This window comes from Phasianus colchicus, chromosome 10 (assembly GCF_987193195.1).
Source record: "Phasianus colchicus chromosome 10, bPhaCol1.hap1.1, whole genome shotgun sequence".
Lineage (NCBI taxonomy): Eukaryota > Metazoa > Chordata > Aves > Galliformes > Phasianidae > Phasianus > Phasianus colchicus.
This window is the reverse complement of record NC_143445.1, coordinates 4,222,455-4,250,308: the sequence shown is the minus strand read 5'-3', so window position 1 is coordinate 4,250,308 and position 27,854 is coordinate 4,222,455. Positions and strand designations below refer to the sequence as shown.

Here is a 27,854-nt window from a genome sequence, read left to right as displayed (position 1 = left end):
AATTTTAGCCATGTATCAAACAGCAACAAACAGAAAACCATCTTGTATTCTCAGCCAAAATCTTTGTTTTCTCAAAAAAAAAAAAAAGAGAGAGTAATCATTAATTTGCATTGCCTGTATGTTTGATCAGAAGAAAGTCTGTTTGCAGCTCTACTTACAGGACGAGTAGACAGAAGATTCCTGAGCAATCCTAAAGTTTTCATCAGAACATTTACATCGGAATCAGAAAGTAACTGGAATAACTGCTCTGTGCTCAGACCTCGTAAGATGTCTGATTTGATCTTCTGTTCAGCTTGAAATGCCATATTCTGAAAAAGACAATGTTTTTTCAACCTTAAGCTTTAGTTTTTACTTTAAGTAGACTGTTATCTGCAAGCATATATATATCGTTGCTAAATTAATCCCAAAATTGTTATAACTTACAAAGAACTGTAAATTCCCATAAGCGCGTGCTTATAGTTATGCAATAAATCAATATCCACACAGTTTTATGGCTTATTTTGCTGACATGGTTATTACCCACTTTTATTTGTCCCCATCATGCTACTGACACTGCTCAAATATTTGCCTGAGTGATCCAGACAACCAAATTGGTATCTGAATGAAAGGGTTCTTATTCATCTCTAACTGCTGAAGTGTTCCAGGCTGATAGTGCTTCCCTTCTTTAAATGGACAGAATGAAAAAACTTTCACTTACACTATTTCTAGTAACAACTCACAAGTTCCTTAAGTCACGTTAACAAACTACTTCAGAAGGGCAATAGCAAGCAGTATTCCATCAGTATTTTACTCACCATTAAAGCCCAAATGCCGTTCACTCGCAAGGCAAGATTTTCACTTTGTGTTAAACTACATAGAAGTTCTATGGCTCCTGATTCCAAAATAGGCTAAAATGAACAAGTTGGGACAAAAAAGTAAAAAAGCAGTAATTCTGTAAGACAATCATATCCCCAATTAAAGTTTGTTTTCTTGATGCTCACGAGTTTTTTTTAGATAATCATTTTTCTGTAAGTCAGAAAATTCATTTGTACTTTTTTTCCCTTCAGAGAATACATTAAACTATTAAACAACATTATCACACCACTATAAGCAGGTTTACTTTTTATTAGCAAGCAATCTGTGATTCTAGTCTGCCTAATATTACAACTCTATGACAACACATAATTGATACCCATCAAGGAACGCTTTTTGAACCATCAATAGAGTAGCTTTTATCCAGAAACAATAAGAGCTAACAGACAAACACTAACCTCTTTGCTTGGTGAGAATTCTAGAAGAAGATTGCATAGCGTAGAAGATGCTACTATCAGAATTTCATTTGGAGCATTCTGTAAAACCTGTTGTCGTGAAGGGGAGAATGGAGAATCTCTGTCAATTAGTAGGGTAAGGCAGAGATCGCTGTGAAATGGAATACTTGTAATTATGCTGCACTTTGTTATCCTACACATTTGGAAACACTTTGATGCTTGTAGTGCAGATTCAGACAGTGCTCATTCAACTCAACGTGATACTTCTCACTACATGACAAGCTGGAGCAATGCAAAGTTGTTTCACAGAGGTCAGATTTGAGAGCTTTCATGTGGGTTTTAAAAGAAATCAATGGGAACAAAGCCCTATTCTGCAAAGCATGGACCTAATTCTGCTCAGTGGCCACTCTTTCAAGAGAGAACAGGTTGTGACCTGAAGAACACCTCTGTACCATGCTTTACCAAAACAAAACCAAAAAAAAAAACCAAGCTCCAGAAGTCTCCTCAAAACTTCTGTTCCTTGAGGAAAACACAATACCATACAGCAAATTTTGTCATACTTGTCCTTTTGGGAAAGTGAGAAACCTCAAACAAGATAAACTCTCTTAGGTACGCCAGGAAGGATGTCAGGTGGAACCTACACATGCCATCCTTAAACTGAACATCCCCCCAGTGTGGTCTGGAAGAGATTGGCAAGGTAAGGAGGATGCAACTGCTCTTCCAGCAAGGAAAGGGTAACAAGTGAGGGTGGTCTGTACCAACATCTGTTTCAGAGCAGCAAGCAAACATTAACAATTACTCCATTTACAGAGTTTTGCACAAAAGTGCATTTACACGTGCCCTGTAGATGTAAGCCTTCCTCTTCAATATAGCTAGATATGGTAGGGAAAAGAGAAGAAACTTATGTTGTGCTTCTTCAAGGAAGCTTTTCGTTTTAATTTCTAGAAGTTCTGATGTTTCCAAGTTGAGATTTTTGCGACCTTTTAGATATTCAAACCATTCCTTCCAAGCCCTTTCAGATGACAATCACAAACATTGACCATCAGAAAATTATGCCATTGTGGTTGTGCAGAATTTGCATGGTGAAATCTCTCTTGACTTGCCAATTAATCCACGGATTCACAATTCACAAATACTACTCAAGAATCAGTGCTTCATGTGTAATAGGTACAGTATTGCATATCTTGTCAGAAAATAATTGCTCCATCATTTCCATCATGAAACTACAGCACAAAGTAGACCCACACTTGAAGGCTTCTAATTCGCACAAGCCTCATAAAAGGCCAATAAGATGACCAGCAAATCAATTTTGTACAGTCCATTATTTTTGAGAATGAGAACATAAGCAGACCAGAGAAAGTCAGTGAGACTTTATACAGGCCTGAGCAGTGTGTCCAACAGGCATCCTTCTTGTATAGAATCATCCAAACCACCAGAAAGAGCCGAAAAGATCTCCTGATCTTTTACTTCCTTACAGTACTTTGACTGAAGCTTGAAGACAGTCAGTTCATGTAACTGTGCCTATCAGGTTCATCAGTTCAACTTTGCTGATGAGGCTTTCTCAGCATGGCTACTGTGCTTGTGAATGAGAGTCAGGCTCATTTCAGGCATTTTTTCTTTGTGATTCTCATGGGTGTCTACATTGCCTAAGCATTCAGGCTTCTTGCAGAATTGGCTCATTCTCCGTTTTCAGGAGCTAAAAAACACTGACACTAAGAAACTGGTCTATTTATCTGCACTTAGTGATAATCTTAGTTACAGGGCAAGAAACATCAGGTGCATTTTGATATATTTTAATCTTGTGGATAATTGCGTTTTATTAAAAAAAAAAAAAAGTTTTTAAAAAAGTCTTGCTGAATTCTTCAGCTTCAGTTTTAGTATTTGCAATGAGAACTAGAGAACTACAGGAGAAAACAGACCTGAATTCTCTTGTAGCACTTACAGACCAAGCCTGAGCTGTTCCATCTACTCTGAACTGAAGGATATACAGTCCTAGTGTCCTACAAGACTAAATATTAGGAATAATGTAGCTTTATTAATTAATCACCAAAAAAAAAAAAGATGAAAAAATAGCAAAGCATGGACCACAGCACTCTTTGCACGGAATTTGATTTCTAGGTCATATACACTATGATTCTACAGAAACACATGCAATTTAAACATACACCATATCCTCCATGTTATTATAACCAAGCAGAAAACTTGTGTGGTTGCAACTTGACTTCACTTACCTTCATTAAAGGTTTCCATACAGCATGATCCTGAAAACTTGTCCTGAGCTGCTGAACAGAACGGGACAAGCTGTGCAAACATCTAAAACAGAAAAGAAACATTCACTGTGAAAAAAGTACACAGAGGTACACTTGTGCTTCTACACATACACACACACACAAACACATTGCCTTTGCACATAATAATGCAGCCTAGAATGTGATGACTAATAGCTTGCAAACAGCAAAAGAAAATACTCTGCTAGTCCAGGATAATTTTCTCCCCCTAACAAGTTTTCCAACAGTAGATTTCAGATTAACTTCAGCTCTTGAAAAACTGAAGTTCTAGCAAGTGCAACATCAGACTTTGACAAAAAAAATTGTTTGTATGAAACAAAAAAGCATCCTACCTGACTGCAGCTAATCGCACCTTGATACTAGATTCAGATAAGCCATTAACAATACGGTCCATCATATTTTCAGTTTCAATGATCTAGAGCAAAAAGTAATCAATATTATATGAATAAAATAATATGAACATTTATGGGGTTCTTGGTTTGTTGTTTTTTTTTTCTTTCCTGTCTGCAATATTTTAAATATTGTACAAAAACTACAGCTAAAAACAGCAAGCCCCTCTAGAGTCTCAGATTAAGTGGAATAAAGTGTGCATCTGCACATGATTTGGAAGATATCTATACCCTCTGTTCTTCTGCTGCTTTCAAAATGTCTTGAATAATCATTAAGATATATATAATATATTGAATGTATTACTCAATGTTACACTAAAATGAAAGACAGCATGTGTGAGTGCACAAAATATATACAAACTATAGATTGGAGACATGTTGTAAAGCCATCTGGAAAAGATACAGTTGCTCATCTTCCATATTTAGACATGGCCTGCACAAGTATTTAAAACTAGGATAAAAGGGAATTCATACCATGGTGAAATATGGCCTCTACATAATAAATCAACTTTGCCCTGTTCACACCCATCACTTACAAAAGACAATTCTTTGAAATGTAAGATTGCTATTAACTAAGAAAATTAATCCTGCAAAAGAAATGTATGGGTTTTAATTGAATCTTCAGAAGGGTTTGCTGTGATGTGACAAAGGGAAATGGTTTCAAACTAAGAGAGGGGAGATTTAGATTGGATACAAGGAAGTTTTTTACAATCCTTGGAGACACCCAAGGTCAGGCTGGGATGGGGCTCTGAGCACCTGATGGAACTGTAGGTCCCTGTCTGCTGCAGGGGAATTGGGCTAGATGGCCTTTAAGGGTCCCTTCCAACTCAAATGATTCTACAATTCTGAAATCTGGAGATTCTGAATGGTTCCCCACTAAAAAAATCCTCCTGATTGTTATCTTTTCACTGAATGATTTCCCACCTCCTACCTGCCCATACCTTTCTTCCATTTATCCCCTTTAGTAAGTAAATAAACTCAAAATTCTCTGCCTCTTGTGCCTGATATTTTAGTTCAACATGGCAACTCCACACTAAATTTCAAACTTTTAACTACATGACTACTCCCAAATTCCAATGTTTTCTTTGTTGTTTGAGTAGAATTTGTTCTCCTTCACACCAAACACTCCATAGCACAAACCCCCTGGTCACTTCAGAATCAATTGTGACTTGGTTCCACAATATAATTAAATTGTCTAGGGTTTGTTTCCGGATAAACATTTATTTTATAATAGAGGCAAATTTTGTTCCTCAAAACATAGGTTTCAGAAATGTTTAAAGACCCACATGCCACAGCAATGTCCCTGCATTGACAACAGTTGGATTGATAATCTTTACAGGTCCCTTTTTACTAAGCTACTCCATTCTATTCTGAGTAGCAAGGACCACAGCATGTTGAAAGACTTTATTCTGAAAATCTAGTTCATCACCATGAAAAAGTCACACAAACTAACTTTACTCTTCTGTTACTGAAAGACAAAATTTTCTTCAAATCCCACTCAAAGAAAGTGCACTGTAGAAGACTGTTAACATAACAGAAAGCAAGCCTTCACACCTTAACTTATACCAAAACAAAGAAAAAGAGGTGGAAGGAGCAAAACCATATATCCAAGCTCTTGAACTGCCCTTCAGCTACTGCTCTGCCTCACTACTAACAGTTTTGCTCACCTTTTTTCGAATATCTTCATCGTTTGCTCCAAGGGAAGCATACAGCTTGAAAGCAGCCTGGCGCAGTTCATGGGCATGCTTCAAATCATGGTCAAGCTATTTAAATAAAGTACAGATATCAAATACAGACACTAAAAATTACACGTGGTATTTCCTTATTTGCTGTAAACTAACAGCTGCTTCCTGGGGTTTTGTCTACAACACAGAGCAGCCAGAAATACAAACGACCTGCTGTTTCATCAGCTGATGTCCACACTCATCATCTGAACACAATAATTTAAGGGTATGGTTAATGTTACTGCTGAGTTACAGATAAGTCAACTTAAATAATATCTGCTTACAACAATTTGATGCCAAAACACTTCTCAGATGTTACTGCTCCATCCAGACCACATTAAGGCAAAAAGTAGCCTTATTTACCCAACAGAAACTTATAGGAACAAGCCAGGAGAAATGGAAAAAATTGAGACAGAATCAAAAGTTTTTCAACAGAACTGAAGCTCACCCCTAAACCACAGGACCTAGAGCTTTAGGAGAGCGTTAACTTCCAGTTCCTGTTGTAAAGGCAACACATCAAAGAGCTAACTGTCTAGATGTTTCAGGAAGGTAACAACACAGGTGCTAGACAGGTGAATTAGGATGATGCACCACGGGACACGAGTCACAAAGCAGGAAAAACTGTGCTGGGGTATGATAATCAAGTGGGAACACTAGCTGTAGGGATAATAGTGGCATCCAAGCTCCTGCAAAGCGTGAGCAAGGCAAGATTCAGAGTACATACAAAGCCCTGACTCTGGGAGAGCAGACCTGGATGAGCAGATGGAGAACACCCTGCTTCTCAGCCAGGAGAAGAGAAGGCTGAGCAGAGACATAAGAGCAGCCTTCACCTCAAGAAGATTACAAAGAACATGAAGCTGGGCTCTTTATAGAGGTGCACAGCAGGAGGAGAGACAATAATCAGATTGAAACAGGTGAGGTTCTAAATGGATGTGAAGAAAAAAAAAAATTCACCTGGGGAACTTTGGAACTGATTGCACTGAAAAGTTGCTTAATCACCATTGTTAGCAGTTTTCAATAGCCAACTAGACAAACCCTTCATGTCCTTTCCAACCAGAGTTGCTCTATGATTGACACCCTTCCAAACTCCATACCAAAGGGTTCCCCATAACAAAGCAAAATTTTAAGTGTACTCAAAATGCCAGAGGAATGCCAGTATTAAGCAACAAGTTACTGGTATGAAAGAACTGTCAAAAATCAAGCCATATGAATAATTTCCCCTGGTAAAGATACATCATTAGAGCACACTGTATTATGTCTATTTTAAATATTTTAACAGTGATAAGTAATGTGTTCTGTAAAGTCCACACTTACCTAGTTTTTACCTTCTGGGGTGTAATTCAAAGCATTTTTTCTTTCTCCTTCAAATAAACACCCTGCCCTTCCGATGACTATTTTTAGAGACTTTCTGAACACTTAAAGCACTGTCATAATATCTGTAATCACTCCACTCACGTTCAGAACCTTTGCCACGTTTTTGATGCTACCACCAATGCTTATTGCTCCCCAGTCAAATGCTAATCTTCCTTCTGCTTATTTAAATCTAAGGTGCATCCCACAGTTTTTTTAATGTTTAATTTGCATTTTTACATCTACTTCAAAGCAGCTGTATATTCAGAATCAATTCAATCCCGTGAAAGCATGAGAGGTGTGTCTACCTCTTGGGACAGTTTCAAAGAAAAACAAAGGCTCTGTAATCTAGTTCTTTTGGGTACTTTCTAAGGACTGAATGAGAGAAAAAGGGAGTTGACAAATGAGACTTCCCCACAAGGAATATCAAGAACAATTCTGCTTCTGAGATTGTCTGATCTACTAGTGCTTTGGTAAGTGTATACAAAGCTGGAAACAGAATAGCTCCTAAAATACCTATGAAAATAAGCCTCCAAGGTATATTGGATCACTGTTTATCCAACCTTTTGCAAGTGCAGATAACGCTTGGAGATAATGTGAAATGATATACAGGACATCCAGGTTTTTCTGCTTAACAGAAAAGAACCATCTCCGAACTTGATATTTTACACAACTTGACCCATGAATTCAAACCATCCACATCACATGGACTATTATCTCTTATGAAGACGAAATGCAGTGGTTCCTGAAGGTAAGCCTTGTAAACTCAGCACGTGAGCAACATGACAGATGCCCTAGTCCTGTACTTCATCATTATATTTGGAAAATATCACTAAACTCCTATGAAGAAGCTGCGTTAAAATTATCCAGAAACCACCTTCCTGTTTTCCACAAAGAACAGCAGCATCCTTCTTACAAGATGCAGAGCCCAAATATACACAGAGTTCTTTGTTTGGATTCTACAGGCTCCAGAAAAAGCAGCTAATGAGCAAAGACTTGAGGACTACATGCATTAGGGTCATGGCCGGACCTCTGGCAATCTTTCCATTGACGAACTCAGACATAAGGCTGAGTTAAATAGAATAAAGAAACGTCTTGAACTCATTTGTTACTGTTTTTCAAAGATTCACAAGGGGAACATACCCTTTTGATATCAGTGATTGCACTCACTGAGCTGGGATACTTGAAGTAATCAGCAAGCATGACAATGAGGTGGTCAGTAATGCTGGCAATTCTCTGGAGCTCCACATCTGTTTCAATCAAATAGGCCAGAGTTTCTGCTCCTTCTACTCGCTCCTCCAGCAGTCTCTCCTTGCTACACATTCGAACCAAACATGGCAGAGTCTGATGAGTTTAAAAAGAATAAAAATAAAATACACTGTTTGGAACAGCTATGTTCATAAAGAAACTCAAACAGCTATTCTAGAGCAATTCTCAGTAACATTGTTTAGACAGGTGCCTTCAGACAAAAAGAATTTTAAAGATTACAGAGAAACTGTTCAGGCATTACTGAGTATACATTAGGCTACTTTCAACCAAGTTCTCATGCAGTGAAAAAGTGTCTTATGTTTAGATCAGATGTTGCTATTGACACTGGTGATACCGGAATGAATCCCATCCTGGATATCTGCTTAAAAAGATGGGAGTGATGGAAATTTGACTCTGCCAACATGTGGGCCTTCATCTGTAATTACCTTGAATGGTAGATACTAAATTCCCACTAACAAAAAGTATGTGTATATTCTACTGAGATGAACACTGAAATACATTTTCTTAGTGCAGCATCACATAAAGAAACTGCCCTTTCCCCAGAATTACCAGAACACTGGACTTAGAGACAGTTCCTGACACATTGCTGACAGCTCTCCCTACCCTAACCACATTATGAAGCACTGAACTTCAGACAAATTTACAAAACTACTGTGAAATTTGAGAAATGGTCTGATTTTGACAGGCTCCTTTTATGCAAGCATTTTGACTACAGTCTTCTGAAACTTGCTACTGAAATACATAACAGTGTATGTAACTTGTTCACATGCAGAGATCAAGGTAGAAATGCTGTTTCCATGTTATTTACATAATTACAAACCTCAAACTGCTGTGTATCAAACTTTGGAATATTTATTGCTGGATATGGACATTTTGTATGATTCTTTATTTAAAAATTCTTAAAAGAGTCATACTGCTATAAATGTTTAAAGGCAGTTAGGGAAAAATTTCTTGTTTCTTTGTTTTTTATTAATATCATTAGAACATGCTGCATCATCTATTTAACAGATTTTGTGCTACTTTTTGTACTAGACAAATAAAAACAGGAATAGATCCTCATAAAAATGCTGTTTTAAACAGAACTGTCAAACTTGCTCACCTTAAGAACGATGCAAGAGTCATCTGTCCGTATTGCTCCAGCTCTGCACATGGAAGTAAGGCTGTAACAGCATAATAAAACATAAATTCACTTATCATTGGTTTTTAGCACTTAAAATGCTGCAGAATAACCAGATGCACTAATGAAATGCACTCCCCTTTGTTGTACTGTCAATTTCCATACATTTGAGCTTAATGGAGTTGAGCACATGAACAAATTACGACACTCACACTTACAAAGAGATTTATAGCACAGAACATCCTGCTGGAGTGCTGACCAGTACACACACCACACAGGTCAGAAAAAAGGACTAACCAAGAGGTTGGACTGATGCACAAATCTCTTACACTCGTAAAACAAAGTTAACTACCTTCATTAAGATAAAACACCAATATGCACACATCCCACACTGCCCACAGCACAGGGAAGGACTTGAAACAATAAGAAGAGGGTCAACAGAAGGCTGACAGCATAAGTCATAGAATCACCAAGGTTGGAAAAAACCTCCAAGATCACCCAGTCCAACCGCCCACCTATCACCAATATTTCCCATGTCCCTCAGTACAACATTCAAACATTTCTTGAATGCCTCCATGGTCGGTGACTCCTCCCTGGGCAGCCCATTCCAGTGCTTGATCACTCTCTCAGGGAAGTAGTATTTCCTAACATCCCACCTGAATCTCCCCTGGTGCAACCTGAGGCCATTCTCTCTAGTTCTGTCACTAGTTACATGAGAGAAGAGGCCAGCCCCACCTCACCACAACATCCCTTCCGGTAGTTGTAGAGAGATAAGGTCACCCCTAAGCCTCCTCCAGACTGACTCATCCCCATTTCCTCAGATGCTCCTCAGAAGTATTGTGCTCCAGACCCCAGCTTCATTGCCCTTCTGTAAACATGCTCCAGGGCCTCAACGTCTTACTGTAGTGAGGGGCCCAAAACTAAACACAGCACTCGAGGTGCGGCCTCACCAGAGCTGAGTACAGGGTGATACCACTTCCCTGCTCCTGCTGGCCGCATTATTTCTGATACAAGCCAGGATGCCATTGGCCTTCTTGGCCATTTGGGCACACAGCTGCTCACATTCAGCCAAGCACCAACCAACACCCCTAAGTCCACTTCCTTTACACAGCCACTCAGCCCCAAGCCCATAGCACTGCCTGGGATTGTTGTGGCCAAAGTACAGGACCCAGCAGTTGGCCTTGCAGAACTTCATCCTGTTGGCCTCAGCCCAGATACCCAGCCTGTCCAGATTGCTCTGTATGGCCTCCCTACCCCCATGCAGATCGATACTTCCTGCCAGCTTGGTGTCATCTGCAGAAACATTCAAGCTTGGCATTAGTTTAGGAGACTCAGTGCCTCAGTGCAGGAGTAGTCAAGTACCTTCCCTGGAGGTGTTCAAGGAACAGAATCACAGAATCACAGAATGGCCAGGGTTGGAAGGGACCTCAAGTATCATGAATCTCCAACCCCCCTGCCACAGGCAGGGCCACCAACCTCTACACTTAATACTGGACCAGGCTGCCCCGGGCCCCATCCAACCTGGCCTTCAACACCTCCAGGGATGGACAGGGCATCCACAGCCTCTCTGGGCAGCTGTTCCAGCACCTCACCACTCTCTCTGTAAAGAATTTCCCCCTGATGTCCAACCTAAATCTCCCTTCCCTCAGCTTAAAACCATTTCCCCTTGTCCTGCTGTTATCTACCCTTTCCAAGAGTTGATTCTCCTCCTGTTTGCAGGCTCCCTTTAGGTACTGAAAGGCTGCAATGATTCACCCCGCAGCCTTCTTTTCTCCAGGCTGAACAAGCCCAGCTCCCTCAGCCTGTCCTCACAGGGGACGTGCTCCAGTCCCCTGATCATCTTGTGGCCCTCCTCTGGACCCTCTCCAACAGCTCCCTGTCTTTCTTGTACTGGGGGCTCCACACTTGGACGCAGTACTGCAGATGGGGCCTCACAAGAGCAGAGTAGAGGGGAACAATCACCTCCCTGTCCCTGCTGGCCACCCCTCTGCTGATGGAGCCCAGGATCCCATCGTTTGGATGTGTTGAGGGATATGGTATAGCGAGAACCATTGGTGATAGGTGGATGGTTGGACTGGATGATCTTATAGGTCTTTTCCAACGTTAGTGATTCTGTGATTCTGTAATCTTGTTTTAGCTTTCAAACTAACCCACTGTAGCTGGCTTTTAGCATGTTGCAACTGGGAGGTTAAAAAAAAAAACAACTGCAATTCAGTGAAGGTGATTTAAAACCAACATTTCAATTCTCCGTTGGGCTGGTTGAAGCTGAGTATAGGGCCAATCACAGTTGCCCAGTAATAATATGCCAACCTTAATAACACCATGTTTCATTGCGTTCCTATGATTTTTAGAAGTACCCAGAGTTCCCACATCTTTAATATCATCACTGAACCCGTTCCAAGTGCCTACCAATGACAGCCATGAATAAAAATGCACTGATTATGAGATTTTAACTATTATGTCTCAGAGATTAAAAATATATGACTTGACAGCATAGAGATTATTTTATAAACTTTTCTGTCCAATCTTTGTATCTTACAGCTGGAAATACTAATATTCATGTCTGAACAATCAGGAGAAGAACACTAGTCTTGCAGCTGCCATTCATTCCTGTTAACATACTGTTTGCAGGACAAACTGGTTCAACTTCGAACACAACGTAAGTTAAAGTACTTCAGATAAAACAGGCTTGGCTTAGATGGCAGCAGTTATGCTACATTCAGTAGAAAAGGTTACTGTTCTGCTTATAGGTGCAAATCACTCCAGGTCTACTTCAATAGTTGAAAAGCAAAGGAAGATTCCTAAGATACCCCTGTATCCCAGTATAGATTAGAACTAATTTAGCAAAAGGCTTCAGAAATTCACAAAAATAACTCTACTTCTGCATTCTAAGGACTTTACCAATAAACCAGAGAGGAATCCCACATTAATTAACAAAAGCTGGCACATCAAAAGTGAAGTCTTAATTTAGAACCAGAAGAACAGAGGACCTGTTACGATTTCACCTACTGCTCCACCCTAGAAGAAATGAAGGGAGATATAGACTTACTTTAAGGGATACAAACAGGGAATGGATTTAGAGAAGAAAAGCCAGTAGATTTTTTAAGCCCCTACTCTGTCATCAAACTGAGGCCTTGAATGCCCTAGGAAAGAAGGCTGCCCACAGACTAACTAGAAGCTCACTCTTGAAGCACAAGACATTGGTTTGTTTCCTTCTTTCTTATAGTTCTTTTTTTGCTTTTCATTGCATTCTTTTTCTTCTTTGCTTTCAAAAGTCCATTTGAGCCAAAAATGAGAGATTCTCCAGCCAAATCTTTCCAAACCAAAGCAGATTAATAAAGAATACCAACACATCTGAGAGTGTTCATCCTAGAACAAGGAGACTGTCCAAAGACAGAATAGATTTTTAAGTGCAACATGCTTTCATAACTAATGAATGTTCCTATATCTTGAGATGAGTTTAAAAAAAATAATAAATTCAGTTCTCATACTTAATTTTTTAACCCTAATTCTCTGTTTTCTCTGAATTGCCAAAGAAACACAAATCAATCACTACAGACTTCTACAAGACAGTTAATTTACCTTGCCTTCCTTCAGTACTTGAAGAAAACCAGATTTGTTATAAGGGAATGTGGGGGACCCCCAGTCCAACCTCCCACCACAGAGTGGGATTACCTTCCTAAAACAATCCTTCCCAAACGTACACTTACTGATAATTGCTTTTATGAGTGGGTTAAGTTGCCACAACCTGGCAAAATGACAAAAGTGACCATCCTACCTACTCCCCCCTCCTTATTCACCTGCCAGAAACTCAAGCCTTTGCACTGACAAGTGTCAGTGAAGTCATTTTGGTGAATAGAATCAGAGAACTCATTTCTGTAGGCCAAAGATAAGCCACCAAAATCTAGAATAGCTGTAAATGGAAGGAATTAAATTAAAGGAGATCAAATCAAATCATCAGTGACCAAACTCTCAAATCACGTTTGATTTTAGTAGTTCATAGTGACAAATCTCTTTAACCACCTGAAGTCATTTATCCCATCTCATCAACACAATAGAAGGAAAAGGGTGTTAAGCAGAGTTAGTTCCCAGCTTACAGAGTGAGAAACCCTGGTGTTAATGTTATACAACTTGGTCACATTTTGTCACAAGGTAAAAAGACACTACGTCCACGAACATACAGAAATCTGCCCATGTCAAAAGGGAAAGTTTGATATGAACTATAAAACAAATTAATAACTAATTCTGCTGTATGAACACATGAAGTTTAAAAAATAATCTATATTTAATTAAATCACTTGAGAGAGTGCCAAGCTTTGCTCTCTCCTTATTTTAGGAGAGGGTATACTGTTCTCAATATACCATAGTCTTCAAAGAGAACTCTCTGGACAGTGGTGTAACAAGGACATTATCTTGTAGTACATGATTACATTTCAGTATTATTCTTTGTAAGGACACACTATTGACCATAACCCATGTAACGTAAAACTTATTGTCAAATTCAAGCTATCTGTGAAAACTGCAGTTCAACTGAAGAAAATAGAGGTGTTTTTTTTCTTGTTTAGGCTCAAGAAAAAAACAAAAGCTACACTGTAAAGATTATTAGGTGATAACAATATTTCAAGTATCCAGGTAATGCAAATAACATCTATGATTATTCCTACCTAAAATTTTAGTTCCCTTACTTGCAGCGAGGAAAAAAAAACAAAAGTTAAGAAATACTAAATTGCACACTATTGCATTCCAATTCCTGATGAAAATTACCATTTGGCTGATGTGAGCTGCATTTCAATAGGTTTGTCCCTTTGTAACATCTTCACAAAGATTTGTGGTAACAGTTCTCCATCAACCGACACTGAAAGCAATGAAAGAGAACTCAAAGTAATATTAATTCAATCAGTCAATAAAGTATGTGTCAAATAAGCAACAGTTGCATTATACTTACCATTTACTAGTGTCATTGATACCTGTGGGTTTTCAAAGGCTAGAACAGAGAAGCATTTCAAGGCTTGCATTCGAACCTGTGTAAAAAAAAAACAATAAATGAAGCACAAATGTAAATGCTAACTTAAAAGTAAAATTGGACTGTACTGATGTACAAGGTAGCAGAAATAATTCTGTATAATCAGTGAGAAATTTAGATGGATAAAAAGCAGATAAAACATCAATTCACAGTTTAACTCCTATGATCTCCCTGCTTGACTTACCATTCCAGACTGCACATAGTGAACTATTTTCAGAGACACAAGCAAGGACTGCATGTGGGAAGCAGACATTCAGAAACACTAGTTTAATTTGTGGTTTCTCACAAACGTGCAAACAACAACAAAAAACAGATGTAACATAAATCCAGTACTTACTCTTTTCAGGATTCCTAAGTACTCAAGAGAATTAGAAACACATGCCACTAAATCAGTAGTTTTTAATGATGAATTTAATAATGTTTCTGAAGAGATCATCTAGTTGAATTGATTTTAAACTAATCTTAAAACAAAAATATACTGTAAGTTTTACTGCTATTACATAACTTCAGTTATCACCTGTGCACTGATTATTCACAGCTCTCTATGCTGGACCAGAGAATTGTTTAGGTTGGAAGAGACCTCTGGATATCATTTGGTTCAACTTCATCTACCAACTAGGGCAGCTGGCTGTCCAGAACAGCATCCAGATGGCTTCTGAATATTTCCAGGGAAGGAGACTCTACAACCTCCTTGGGTAACCTGAAATCTGAAACTAAATTTTGGTTCAAACCTTCACAGTTGCTTAGTCAAGCTAGCCTATGACTTCCTTATAACCTCTTTTCTGAGGCAAGGAAAATCATCATCATCATCATCCGAGATAAATAATCTAGTTTGTTCACACAGCCTTCTGACTTCATTCTCTACAGTTCTATATATGTGAATTTTGCTAATGTATTTCTATGCTTTTATTACAACTTCCTTAGTGTGGCAACAAAACAAAAAAAACAAGATAAAAATCCCTGTCACTAAAGAAAGCATTTGTGACTGCTGCAAGTTAGGTTTAGCTTCATTCTATCTTCCTCAAAAAGTCCTAGAAACAAGTCTGAAGGTAGACAACAACAGCAAAGACTACCAAAATTCTGTGCATTCATATTATATCTCACTACAGCTAAGGGAAGACACAATCAATAGCAGTGAAGCCTTAAGTTAGGAGTGATGGATAGCTGAAATGGATATGTGACTTCAAAACAAAAGCCTTATTTGACAATGCTTCTGTTTACTTAACAGATGATTTAATGAATACAATGTATGCTTCAAAGCAAGAGGAAGCAGAGATTGTATATCAAAAAGCACTGAAAACAGTCAAACCCAGCTGAAGTGTTGGATTCAAGAAGGAACAGCAGACCTTGGAGGTGGGCACAGCGGCGTTCTAATGAGAACAAATGAAGTCTACCTGGAAGTTAATTATTTTACGTGATACTGCTGTACTAAGATTTTAAAATTACTGTGATGGCTGCTTTGCTAGCACTTAAAAACAATTAGTTCAGCAGTTACGTGAGAAACAGAATGCCAGAATTTGGAAAAAATACTCAAGTCTGGTTTCAAAAAAGTCATCTGTATTGCACTGTAGAAACTGTAGACCCTTTGTGATAGGCACCTCACAAGTGTGCATCCCACTCATCCCCGTCAATAAGAAGATGCTCACATCATTGACTGCCTAAGGGACGATTTCAGTACCAAAGAAAAAGAGTTTATTGAAAAATTACCAGTCAGTTATCTTGGCAGACCTACGCAAACTATTGTCTAAGGAACTGAAAGCCCATCTGAGGGTCCCCTGTGTCTATTGGTACAATTCCTATCAACTAAATCACCTGTGGTAAACTGCAAGCCTCTACTCCAAGTACTGAAAACACACATTTTTGAATACTGTCTTTTCCAGTCTTGCTCTAATTTACTTGGATAAATATTAAAAAACTATGGAGATAAATGTGAGAATGAAATGGCTTGAATTCCTGGAAAACATCAGTTACACTGAAGAAGCAACTGAAAATTCTTACCCAGCTCTTATTTCTTTATTTCAAAAAAATAGGAATGGTTTAAACTGGTGCACGACTTGGAAAATTCACCTTACAATACAGCCTGAAAAACTTCAGTTGATGAAAAAAACAAACCAAAAGTTGCCTGATCATGGTGAAAACTTAACACAGAAAGACAGAAAACACATCTCTCAGTCCCAGTAACAAAATACTGAAAACACTGTACTTCAAACAGGATTTATAAAATGAAACAGCAGTGACATTTTCACATAGCCTAGACTCCTGAAAGCATAAAAAAGGATGGAGCCAAGACTTCTTAGACTCAGTGATCACAAAACACTGGTAGCTGGTGACCTTCACAGATTCCAAGTGCATATTTTAAGGAATGTATCTTCTCTTTAGGACATCTTTGCTTTTCTTCTGCTTAATTGCTTTTTCTCCTGTACTGTTCAGCAAATTAGACCAGACTTATTTTTATTTCTTTTTCTTATGCTTGCCAAGTGACTGTCCTTCAGATCCACGGATCCTAGATCTGCATTAAGTGATGTCCTAGGTTTACTGAGCATTCCAAAATAATAGGTCTCATTTTGATAGGAACCCACACAGCAGGTAAAAACTATTGTTATTCTAGAAATAGACGTTACACATAGTAACAGTTCTAGTTCATATATGCATACATAGCTTTTACCATGATCATTGGGATCCCTTTCATAAGCTTACATAAAACACCGACTAATTTTAATGTCTTACTTTGTAGGAGGAGGAAACTAACAGATGTGCGATATTCTGAACTGCTCCATGGTTAAACAAGATTGTCTGGTGGTCTGGACCCTACAAAGGAAAATATAAAACACAATTTATTTAATTAAGGAACATGTGAAAGATTACTAACACCTCAATTATTATTATTTTAGTATTCAAAGGTAGATTTCCTAGCATGTATTTTGTGATCAGTTGGCATATCGACTTATTTTTCCAAGAAAGAAGTCCGATTCTTACTGTACAGCATTTGTCCTTTTCTGATAATCATTTTCACACTTTACTTCAACAGGAAATAAAATTATTTCCCATAAATGAAGGAATGAATAGACTGCTTATATTTCTATTTTTCACATTGGAAAGAATAGAAAGCTCCTGATTTTCTTCACAAATCACATGAAAGATTTCCAGTCACTGATGTCTTTCTAAAGGGTAATATTAAACATTTTCAACAACTCGAACCTCAGAAGAAACAGAATTAAGTCTAATACTGTTTCTAGACAAAATGTGAGAGTGCTTTGGGAACAGATTCACAATTTCCTCCTACAGATTATTTTACTTTCAAACATACTCAGCCATAAATTTAGCCTGCCATCACCCGTTTCCTGACTTCAAGATCCAAGTCAACAATGGCCAATAGATCAATATTTTCCTTTCAATTTAAAAAGCATTTGGAATTAAACACAAATACTGAATTCTGCAGTAGAAAGGGATCAGAAATTCTGTAGCATGACAAGACTCAATGAGGTCAAACAAACCAAGAAATGCCCAAGAGGCCTGCAACTCCCAACAGCCTCCTGGGAGACTTGCAAACACCTCTTTAGAAGTAGAGTCATGACTCTGGCCACCTCTGCATTAAACACAGGCACAACTGGAATTCACCTTTTGGAATGTCACACCATTAATCACACTTTGATACATTTTCTTGACTGCTCTGCAAATGAAGAAAGGATCTTCACTCAATTTTTTGTTCAAACCCAGCTGAGTTTATGGTCATATCTACACACCCTAGTAAGCACAAGTGACACTTCCTTTCCATATCTGAGATTCAGCTGAAATCAGATTCTTTTTATATTCAAAAGAACATTTTTGGAACATCCCTTACTCTAAGAAAAACAGCATGAGAATTACTTTTAGATGCAACATATCTGGTGCTTTAAGAGATGCTTCAGCTGCTACTGCCACCAAGAGCTTTCTATAAAAAAAAAAATACAATCAAAATAGCATGGTTGAAATAGGAAAACAACTTACATTGGCACACAGAAGTGGCTGAGGCAATGATTTAAAGCCGCAGCTATGCCAGTGTTGAAGCTGAAGAACAGATATTGAAATATGTGAAAAATATGAATGAACTTAGAAGTAAAAAAAAATTATATTGACCTAGATTGTTCTAGTAATTCATGGGCATTAATGATTTTTTTTTCAATGAGATGCAGATGTCAAACTCTGTATTGATAGCTGCAGAAGTTGATGTACAGATTGGATGTACACATTGTGTTTGCACACACCAATTCTGCTTGTCCAATGCACACACATGCTGAGCCATAACTGAAACAGAGACAGCTTAAAATGCACAGGTGAAAACTTCAGATTGCAGCGTACCGTTCCTTTCTAATTCCAAGCATCTCAGACAACAGCTTAGTAGCAAAGCCTTTTGGTTTTGTTTTTCTGTGGGTATCTTATCAGAGTTCCAAGAGCCAGTTCTATTTCAGGGATCTGAAACCCCCTTTCAGCAGAGTTGGAACTAGATGATCTGTAAAGTCCCTTCCAACCCAAGCCATTCTATTCTACGATCTTTTTTCCCCAAATGTGATTGAGAAATGCAATATTTCAGAGACAAATCACTTTTCATGCATTATTTTCTATCAAAATTCTGATTTTCAAGAAAGCAGTAGGATAGAACAGTCTAACATTCATTCCATAATGAAATTTTAGAAGCAGATATGGAAATGCAAATGTATCTTGGTTCAGGGATCCAGCACCAGGCTTAGGATCACATAAGAAAACATTCTCAGAACGGGCTTAGGAGGAAACTGCCCTGATTACAGGCTTTATCCTGGATCTCTCCCAGACACGAGAGTTTAATTTTCAACCAGTGGTGAATGTATTGCTTATACAGAGATACCACCACATTCAAAAATAATTTTCCAGCACTGTCTTTTCAAACTATTTATACAACTGCTAGTTTCCAAATGCATACCACATCTTTCTAATTTGACTATTAAAATAGTAAAGCTTACTTACTCACATTATTTTCTCTGGAAACAAATTAACTGCAATAGAGAGGACCTTTAAAAGTAAGTTTTGACTTGCATTTTAGCATGCCTTGAACACAATCCAATTTCAGTTTACTTGGTTTTGATTATATGTTGATAGAGTCATAGCTATGTATGCTGAAAACTGTATCATTTCCCCCTGTAAACCAACACTGTCCTTGGCTTGGGATGGCTCTTCTCCAGAGTCAACATATTCCACTGCTCGATTTTAACTCCAAAAATGCAGTGAAAAGCAATAAAAGCAGGAACTTGAAGCAGGTTCCTTGCATATTGCTGTTGTTGTTTGAATTAAGGATTACCTAGCTAAGGAGAACAGGTCTGAGCTTTTCCAGTGAAATTTGAGCAGGTAAGAAAGAAGGAACCTGAACAGCTCAACCAAATGCAACTCTCTGACCAGGAAAGAGAACAGAGCACAAGATCTAAGCAGAGAAGAGTATGTAGAAACAAGGAGACAGGAGCTGCGATACATCATCACTTAATTACATTGTTTAAATATGTCATCATTTTGTGTGTATCCGTTAATACAAGGACAAAATTATAAACATTGATACTTATACTAATATGCTAAGGCTAACCTGAATTATAAACCTTATACGAACTTATATATCCAGGAAAAAAACTAATAAGGCTCTCAGTCATGTTTGTTTTAGGGTAGGAGATGAAGACTTCATTTTAAAATGTTCTGAATACTGAGACTTTCAGAAGTATTTAATACTTTTTAATAAGAAAGTACTTTCCACATAAATGAGAAAATCCCCTGCAAATTCTGCTGCCCTGCACTAGACGTATTTTATCACATCAGAACACAGCAACTGATTTTTCATCTTATTTCCCAGATAGGAAATCCAAGAATTAATCAAAGTAAGAAAGAAAGGGGCATTTTAGAGTGTGCCCAAGAGTGGCATTAGCAGAAAAAGAAAGAAATGAGCTCTTGATCAATTTAACATTTCTAATTGTCAGTTTTTTCAATTACAAATATTTTTCTTTGCTATGCAGCAAGATATTTATTCTGCAAATACAGGCCCCATCCTTCATACCAATCACTTTGCTTTTATCGTGCATTTAGGTTTCTATCTGTTTACAGTGTCACTTTTTCTTTCCAAAACCTTGGGATTTTTCAAAACACTCACTGCAAGTTTTGTTTGAGCTGGAGCAGGATTTGTTGTTTGGAGTGGTGCTGAAAACAGAACAGCAAGTTCATAGGACCTTTCTTATTCTCCTCTTATTATGTAACTGGGCTACTGTTTTGTTAACTGTATATTTGAGATGGGGGTCAGCAGTTCACAGAGTTAAAAGGAAGCTGCTCATGTGGAAAAAGATGATAACTGTGTTCAAGTTGGTTTAGTTACCTGACATTACCCAGCAGTTTGCACTCAGCCAGCAAGGCTTCTGCCACTGAGCTCAGTTCCACCTGGATCAACAGACTTCTGCACCTCCATATCCAGTCAGACCTGTGTTATTTCCTTCATGTGCCAACATGGCCTGATCCTTCAGCTGTTCAAGTTACTCTGACTATTATGGACACTTTCAAGGGCTTAAGATTTAAACTTAAGATGCCTGTGTTATTAGACAGGTACAACTTACTTGTTCCTAGCTCCCATCAGGTCAAGACAGAAACAATCAAAACATCTCACATGACAATCTTTCCACAGCAGAAAGGTATGGCACTGGTGCATTTTTCTTAAAATACTAAATTTGTTTTCCAATATTAATTACAGATCTGAGCCTATATAGTCCAGTGTAGGATTTTATCTATGCTTGCTTTCAACAATTCTATACATATTAGCAGCTGAGTTCAATTTTTAAATCACTTTAGAGTCTTCAGTTTCACATAACAGAAGAAACTGAATTGGATGAATGTACATGCCAAGGTAGAGACAAACAAAGTAATAATTTACAGTTCCAGAACACTCATTTTTAAATTACAAGACAGATATTTTTGGAGGTGAATACTTATCAATTCAAGAATTTTGAACATTTTTATTTGTTAGTCCAGCAGATAAATACAGTCTATTGTCTTTACTTATAAACTGTAGCTATAAAGGATAGATGGTAAACAATTTTTATTTTCTACACTGAACTGAAACAGTTACTATATACCCATCAGGTATAGTAACTCCCAAAAGAAACAACAATCTTTTTAAAAAGGTTGTGTGGGGGAAACTAGGGGAATAGGGAGAGATGCAGACAAGGAGAGTGTCTTAAAACTAGAAGACAGCAGCATGAGAACAAAAATGTATTTGAGGTAGAGTTGTTGGTAGATTAGATGTATTCCTATACTAGGGGAACTGCATTATACAACAGGAATGAACCTATAACTGGTACAGCTCAACTGAGAAGAGTATTCTTCCCCTCAATCTTCAATACTTCTTGGAAACCCTTCTTTTGGCTTCAAACAGCTGATGTGGTAGAAGATGAAAGCCCTTTGCAAAGAGAAGTTCACGTGTAGTTTGAGATTTCCAGAGAAATAAAAATGAAACTTTCCTATACTTCTACTGTTAGTAGTGACGACTGATATTTGCCTAGACTGCTGAAGTAGTTTAGTAGCCAAAAATATTTACATCTCAAAAATCAGTTATTTCCATACTTTGTATGTGATAGCAAATCTAGGATAATAGCACTTGAGCCACTATTGTGTTAATGTGCCTGCCAAAACAGGAGGTATCTTACACAGTTTCTTATATGCTAGAAACACAGCAAGTCTCACAGAGAACATGTATTCTCTTCCTTACTTTGCAGCAGTGTGAGAAGATCTGACATATGTATTCTTGTGTATATCGAGACCTACTGAGCAGCGCCATGAGGTGCGAGATAACTGTAGCATCCTGGAAGCAAGTCAGAAAAAAAAAAGGTATTAAGACCATTTCACCATAGTTTGTTAATAATTTGTTACTTAGAAGAGTACTCAATTCCTCAGTCTATATTCCCAACAGAAAGTATTTCAGAATAAACCATTGGAGTTTCCAGTCCCACTGAAACTTGCAGACTCAAGACAAGACCATGAAAGTAGTATAGAAGATACTTAAGACATCCTCACAAATGCATGTTAGATATGAAACCTTCTGCTTTTGCCTCCAGAGTCTTTACTTCATGAGCAAACAAGAAATAAATAAAAGGGGAAAAAGGAAAAAACCCTACACTGATTGCAAGTCTGGAATTCTGTGGCACTCACTGACTGATTATAGAGTAATGATTTAATAATTTTCCTTGGTTTTAGACAGTGTTACACTAATGTCAGAGAATTCCAAGTACATCAAGCAAAAGAAACTCATTAAACTTGAAGTTCTGTCACGAAAACACATCTATCTACTTTTTAAGCTCTATGGTAAATGACAATATTTTAAAGCTCTGTTAGTTTTTCCAGTACCTCTCAGGTCAGATGATGACATTAAAAGCAATACCAACCATTTTAATTTGGAAAGGCAGAAACCTGAATTAACTCCATGAGATAAAGGATGCCTAACAAAGGAGATGAAAGAACTGAACAATTCTTGTCTAAAGAACTTACAGTATAAGTTGACCATACACAAGTAAATCAGACTCTGTTCTACCTGCAGGAGAGCAACTGATGAATTGCACACTCTTTGTGAAGAAGAAGTGGGTTAAAATTAGAGCAAAGTCTTCATGCTCATTAGTTACTTTCATAGTGATGAAAGTAACAACAACCCAATTGCTCTAAGAGCTTTTTCTGAGCTTTGATTTTCCAATTACTTGGAAAATTTCCAGCAGTACTTTTCTATATGAGCAAAATAAATATGCTTAAGACTCTCCTAATAATATCCATATTTGGGATTAACAAAGTTTTGCAGTATTCACCTTTATTTTTAAGATGTATGTGTATACAAATTGTGAATTTAGTGGGTCGACTTCAGAAAATTCTGCTGCCAACAGCCCATGCTTTTTCATCACAACAGAAAGCAAAAAGGTAGAGCAAATAAAGTACACTGAGAACAAAAGCAACTTTTGTTTCAATTGTTTGTTTCTTAATAACTGCAAGGGATAACACAGCACAGACTCATTTGCCATTTCAGGGTCTGATAGAAAAAATTACTTACTAGGAACTGGAATTCTTCCAGATACACCAGCCATATATCCATGCTTGCTGCATGCTTATGTGCATAGGAAAAGCAAAGGACAAACTATTCTAAGCAATATTATTAGGGTCTGGTTTAAAGTAGTTGCACCTGATCTGCCTTTCTATATAGCATACATACAAACACTGACTGCTTCTCAACTGCAGAGTCCAGAAGGCCTGTGAGCAGTTGGTTTGGTTGAGGGGTGATACCAGATATTGAATCCTCAAGTATGTTTTAACTGACTAATGGTCATAACCATCATCAAGCGTCCACTTGATTCTCCTTAACAAAGTGAGCCTGCAGTAACTGGCTTTGGGACATGTGCCACAAAGCAAAGTTCCATGAGAAACCAGAAATACCTAATGGGCCAACCTTGCTCACAAGAAAAACATGCTGAAATCTTCTGTAGTCCTAACAGATCCCCAAAACTTTTAAGAGTCTCCTTCCTTAAGTTAAAACAAAACAGATTGACACTCCAGAATTTCTCTGTGGTTTAGCACACCTGACCCATTAAAACAGATTCTTATCATTTTCTATTACTCTTAGGCAGTCTCATCTCTACAGACTTTAACACACTGAACAGCATTACTATTAAAAGGACAGAATACTCTGCTTACAACTTACTGTGTATAGGAGATCCTCTGGAGTTACAGGACTGATGAATATGGTACGGAGACAGCGTAGGCAAGCTTCTATAAACTTCAAATCTGGTGACAGTAATCCTATAAATAAAGAAAAAACTAACTCAGTTTCACTTGCTTATTTGAATACTCAAACAAGTACTAACAATTAACTATTAATTTACAACGAACGAAGAGTACCTTGCAATAAGGCTGGGATAATATGGCAGTCTAGCAGGGATTTGACATTATTCTCTGTACCCATTGCAAGGCTTCCCAAGACCACTGCACATTCTGTTCTCAGTTCTGTGCTGGAGCTTTCTTGCTGAAGCAAGTATAGCAACCTGAAAACAGAATTATTTTTAGAACAAAATTCACATGGAACACAACTGGCAAGTCAGGTAAAAAGTAATAGGAATGCTACAATATAAAGAGGATAAAACCCTTCACAGAAGGACGGAATCCAAACTAAAGAGTAAGATGAGCATTTTTGTGTTAAGAGTACTTTTACACAGGTTCCTACACAGGTTTTGCTGCTATGCTGCAAAGATACCTCACTGCTTTTTCTAAAAATATAATGTCACTGTACTGATAATGAACTGGGATAATGTGTTTCAGGTTACCAAGGATCCCAAATCTCAATTAAAGGAAATGAGTCTGCTGTTTGACGTCAGTGGGAAAAGGAACCTCATACATCTCCCCACTATTAGCCACTATTGACCTAGGGATGTGGCTACCACTTCAGGATGGCTGCTGCCTCTGGCAGTGACTTCTTCCAGGTTGCAGCTACAAGGTAATTCCACGGGCACTGGGAGCAATGCGAGTTTTGAACACCAAGAAATTATCACATATGAACATAAAGAATGCGCATCTGTGGGTCTCAATCACCACAGTTTCTTTAAAGAATCAAGATTCCTAGGAGATCTTTCTATTATTATTTTAGACGACATTGGTAGGACCTGAATCAAAGGCAGAGCTCACCAAACACTTTCACTTTAAATTTGAGTCGTGCAAAGACAGAGAGCAACCAGATTCCTACCTCGTGTTGGCACAAAAGATAATCTCTAATTGAGAACCATTTAACTAAGGGTTCCCTCGGTACAATTCTCAGCACAACTAGAACTGGCATGATGGCTTGCAAACAGAGATACAGTTCTCTCTGTACATGCAAGATACACAGTTGCTTTCCTAGAGATAGTAATGTACAACTCTGTCTGGTTTGAAAGGGTCTTCTCTAAAAGTTTGCAATATACTGAAGCCTTCTCCGAGAGAAGAGGGGCCACAAGTCAGCACAGTCCCACTGCTGAAGGACAAAGAAGTAGCTACTAAGATTAACAGATGCCTGAAGAACCCCCTACCCCAATCCCAAAGCTGCCTTCTTGAACTGAAGGCAAGTAAAGAATTAGCCAGAAACACAGCAGCTAAATGCAATTTAGGAACACAGGACAGGAAAGGGGCAATTAGGGGCAGTTACACAGAAGAATACTTTCAGCACACATTTCACATGCTTGCCATTTACATAAGGGATAAATTGCTCCTTAAGTTTGTAACTTAAAATAAAAGGCCAACAGACAGAATTACAGCTTATTAAAGGAAGAGAGGTGTGACATCAAAGGTCTCTTCCATACCTAGAAGTTGGACATCCGTTATGGACAATTCCACCTCTGCCAAGAAGCAGATCACATAACCAGCTCCTGGAGAGCAACAAAGCAACCCTCCAGATCTCCCTCACAATGAAAATTGAATGAAAAACGAGCAGATTTGCAACCAGAAAAGGAAATCTGCCTTGCTGTAAACACAGGTCAGACACTAACCAGAAAGCCAAGGTACTCCAGCATCACCCAAAGCACAAGCATATGCTTTGTCAGACACAGCTGATCCAGTGGTGAAAAAAGCTCTAAAACATAAAAAAGGGTGGATGAAGTTCCTTCCTTTGCACCAAAATGAACACCTGTGATGGAAATGAGCCTAGCAGCACAGATACCTTTTCTCCTTTCCAATCCTTTCAGATCCAAACAACCAGATCAACACAAATTCAGAGCAGCACAGATTTCCAGAATCATTTCCACTGTTGCAATCTTCTCTGTCCACAAATGTAACATGCATAAAGACAAAGGGGTCTCTTGTTGCTGCTGTAGTATCAGAAAGGTTACTTACTCCTGATGTTTAGGAACTTCTTGTATAAATCTATTCCTTATTTGTATCCATTCAGTATGGCACACTTGTTATCCTTTACAAAATCCCTCTGGTGTCTTACAGGCAGCAGCTGGCAGCCACCTTTCCTGAAGCACTCTGGTCCCAGGTGGCTCAGTGGGGCTGATCTGCCCCATCTCTTTAATGCTGATGGCATGCAGGATGTAAAAAAGGCTCAGGTTATCACTTGTTCCACAGAGCACACCTCACTCATCATTCGGGCAAACTCAAACCAACTGTACCTATCTGACCTGCTTCTGGAAAAAGAGACCCTTAAGCCAAAGAAATATTTCTAAAGCTACAAATTCTGGTACTGTCCTCTTCAATGTATCAGCTGCTCTGTGTTCAAGGTAAAAATGATTGCTGTTTCTGAAACAGTACAAAAGAAGTAAAACATAAGTAATGTTATGCAAGATTATAACATTTCACTTCCAATCCTAAAGAGACAGCATAACCTTGCACCACGAGTACTTCCCCTCTTAGATCAGGTAAGAACTGACTGCAAACAGCAGGCTGTTTTGGTAAAATACAAATTCACTGAATCGTCTTAGCTAAAAATTTACTCCTGAAGAGAAGTGAGGCTTTCCTTGAACATTACAGTACCATATGGACACTACAATCCCATTGACTGTTCTAACTCAGATATTCTCAAATCACAAAATAAAAACCCTTAATTGCACAGGAATTGCCTCGAGCAGATCAGAAGATGAATGAACTCAGTGTGGTACCCATGCTCTTTGCAAACACGTTGCAGCAGTTTTCAAAATCAGCATTCTATTTGTAACCACACTGCTGGAAATGATGCAAGTTGTGGGAGCACTTCTGGATAATTTGACATCAACTTCTTTTATTGGTACGATTTAAAAAGCAAATGGAAAGATGTGACTTCAAATTGTTGGGCATTTAGAAAACACTGACAGCCAAAAGGAGAAATCAGCAACAGAGGGTGTATACTCTTCCATCTCAGCACAGGGAGGAGAGAATGAAAAGCAAAGGTCTGTTGCCAAAATGATTCAGCTCCAGGTTTAAGAAGCTTTTAAAATAATTGTAAAATGTAATTTTTAAAAATGATTCAGCGTGTAATAATTTTTTCAAGAATTAAGGCACTTCATTTGTCCTGATGTCACAATGCTCTCTCAATCTGCTCCTTCCTTCAAGGGCACAAACATCAGAACTCCTCGCTGTTGGAATCCCAAGACCCGGCCGGCTCGCGTACAGCCCAGGCTGCACTGAGATACATTTCTGATGCAGCAGTGCAAAGCTGACTCACTTTAATTCAGCACATACAGAACAAATGTGCTGTGAAGTAAACAAAACAACCTTCAAAACGGGAACCACAGCCTGCATTCTCCCCAAACCCACAGCCATACCTCAAAGCAAACGTTTCTGCAGCATGCTGTATGCAGGGTTGGTTCTTATGGACTGCAGAGCTGGGGCAATGACAGCCCTCCTCCAGAGCAGGACCTGAGCTTGCACACTCACAGAACACTGCTAACTTGGAGATGTGCCACGTTTCATTTTGTAATCATCTGAAGCAGTTTTATTA

At 38.4% G+C, this 27,854-nt stretch overlaps 1 protein-coding gene across 3 annotated transcripts in view; it reads right to left on the bottom strand.

Moving 5' to 3' along the window:
• Positions 1–27,854, bottom strand: part of ARMC8 (armadillo repeat containing 8) — a 58,462-nt gene that overhangs the window by 7,323 nt on the left and 23,285 nt on the right. For 2 of the 3 annotated variants that reach the window (XM_031596575.2, XM_031596577.2), the window contains 15 exons: positions 24,317–24,459; positions 24,120–24,217; positions 22,152–22,244; positions 18,395–18,454; positions 17,135–17,215; positions 14,330–14,405; positions 14,149–14,239; positions 9,367–9,427; positions 8,142–8,342; positions 5,592–5,687; positions 3,868–3,950; positions 3,479–3,560; positions 1,251–1,337; positions 795–887; positions 159–308 (listed from right to left, as the gene is read on the bottom strand). In XM_031596575.2, the coding sequence (XP_031452435.1) occupies positions 159–308; positions 795–887; positions 1,251–1,337; positions 3,479–3,560; positions 3,868–3,950; positions 5,592–5,687; positions 8,142–8,342; positions 9,367–9,427; positions 14,149–14,239; positions 14,330–14,405; positions 17,135–17,215; positions 18,395–18,454; positions 22,152–22,244; positions 24,120–24,217; positions 24,317–24,459 (1,495 nt within the window). The remainder of the gene's footprint in view (positions 1–158; positions 309–794; positions 888–1,250; positions 1,338–3,478; positions 3,561–3,867; positions 3,951–5,591; positions 5,688–8,141; positions 8,343–9,366; positions 9,428–14,148; positions 14,240–14,329; positions 14,406–17,134; positions 17,216–18,394; positions 18,455–22,151; positions 22,245–24,119; positions 24,218–24,316; positions 24,460–27,854) is intronic. The other variant, XM_031596576.2, reaches the window with a different exon arrangement.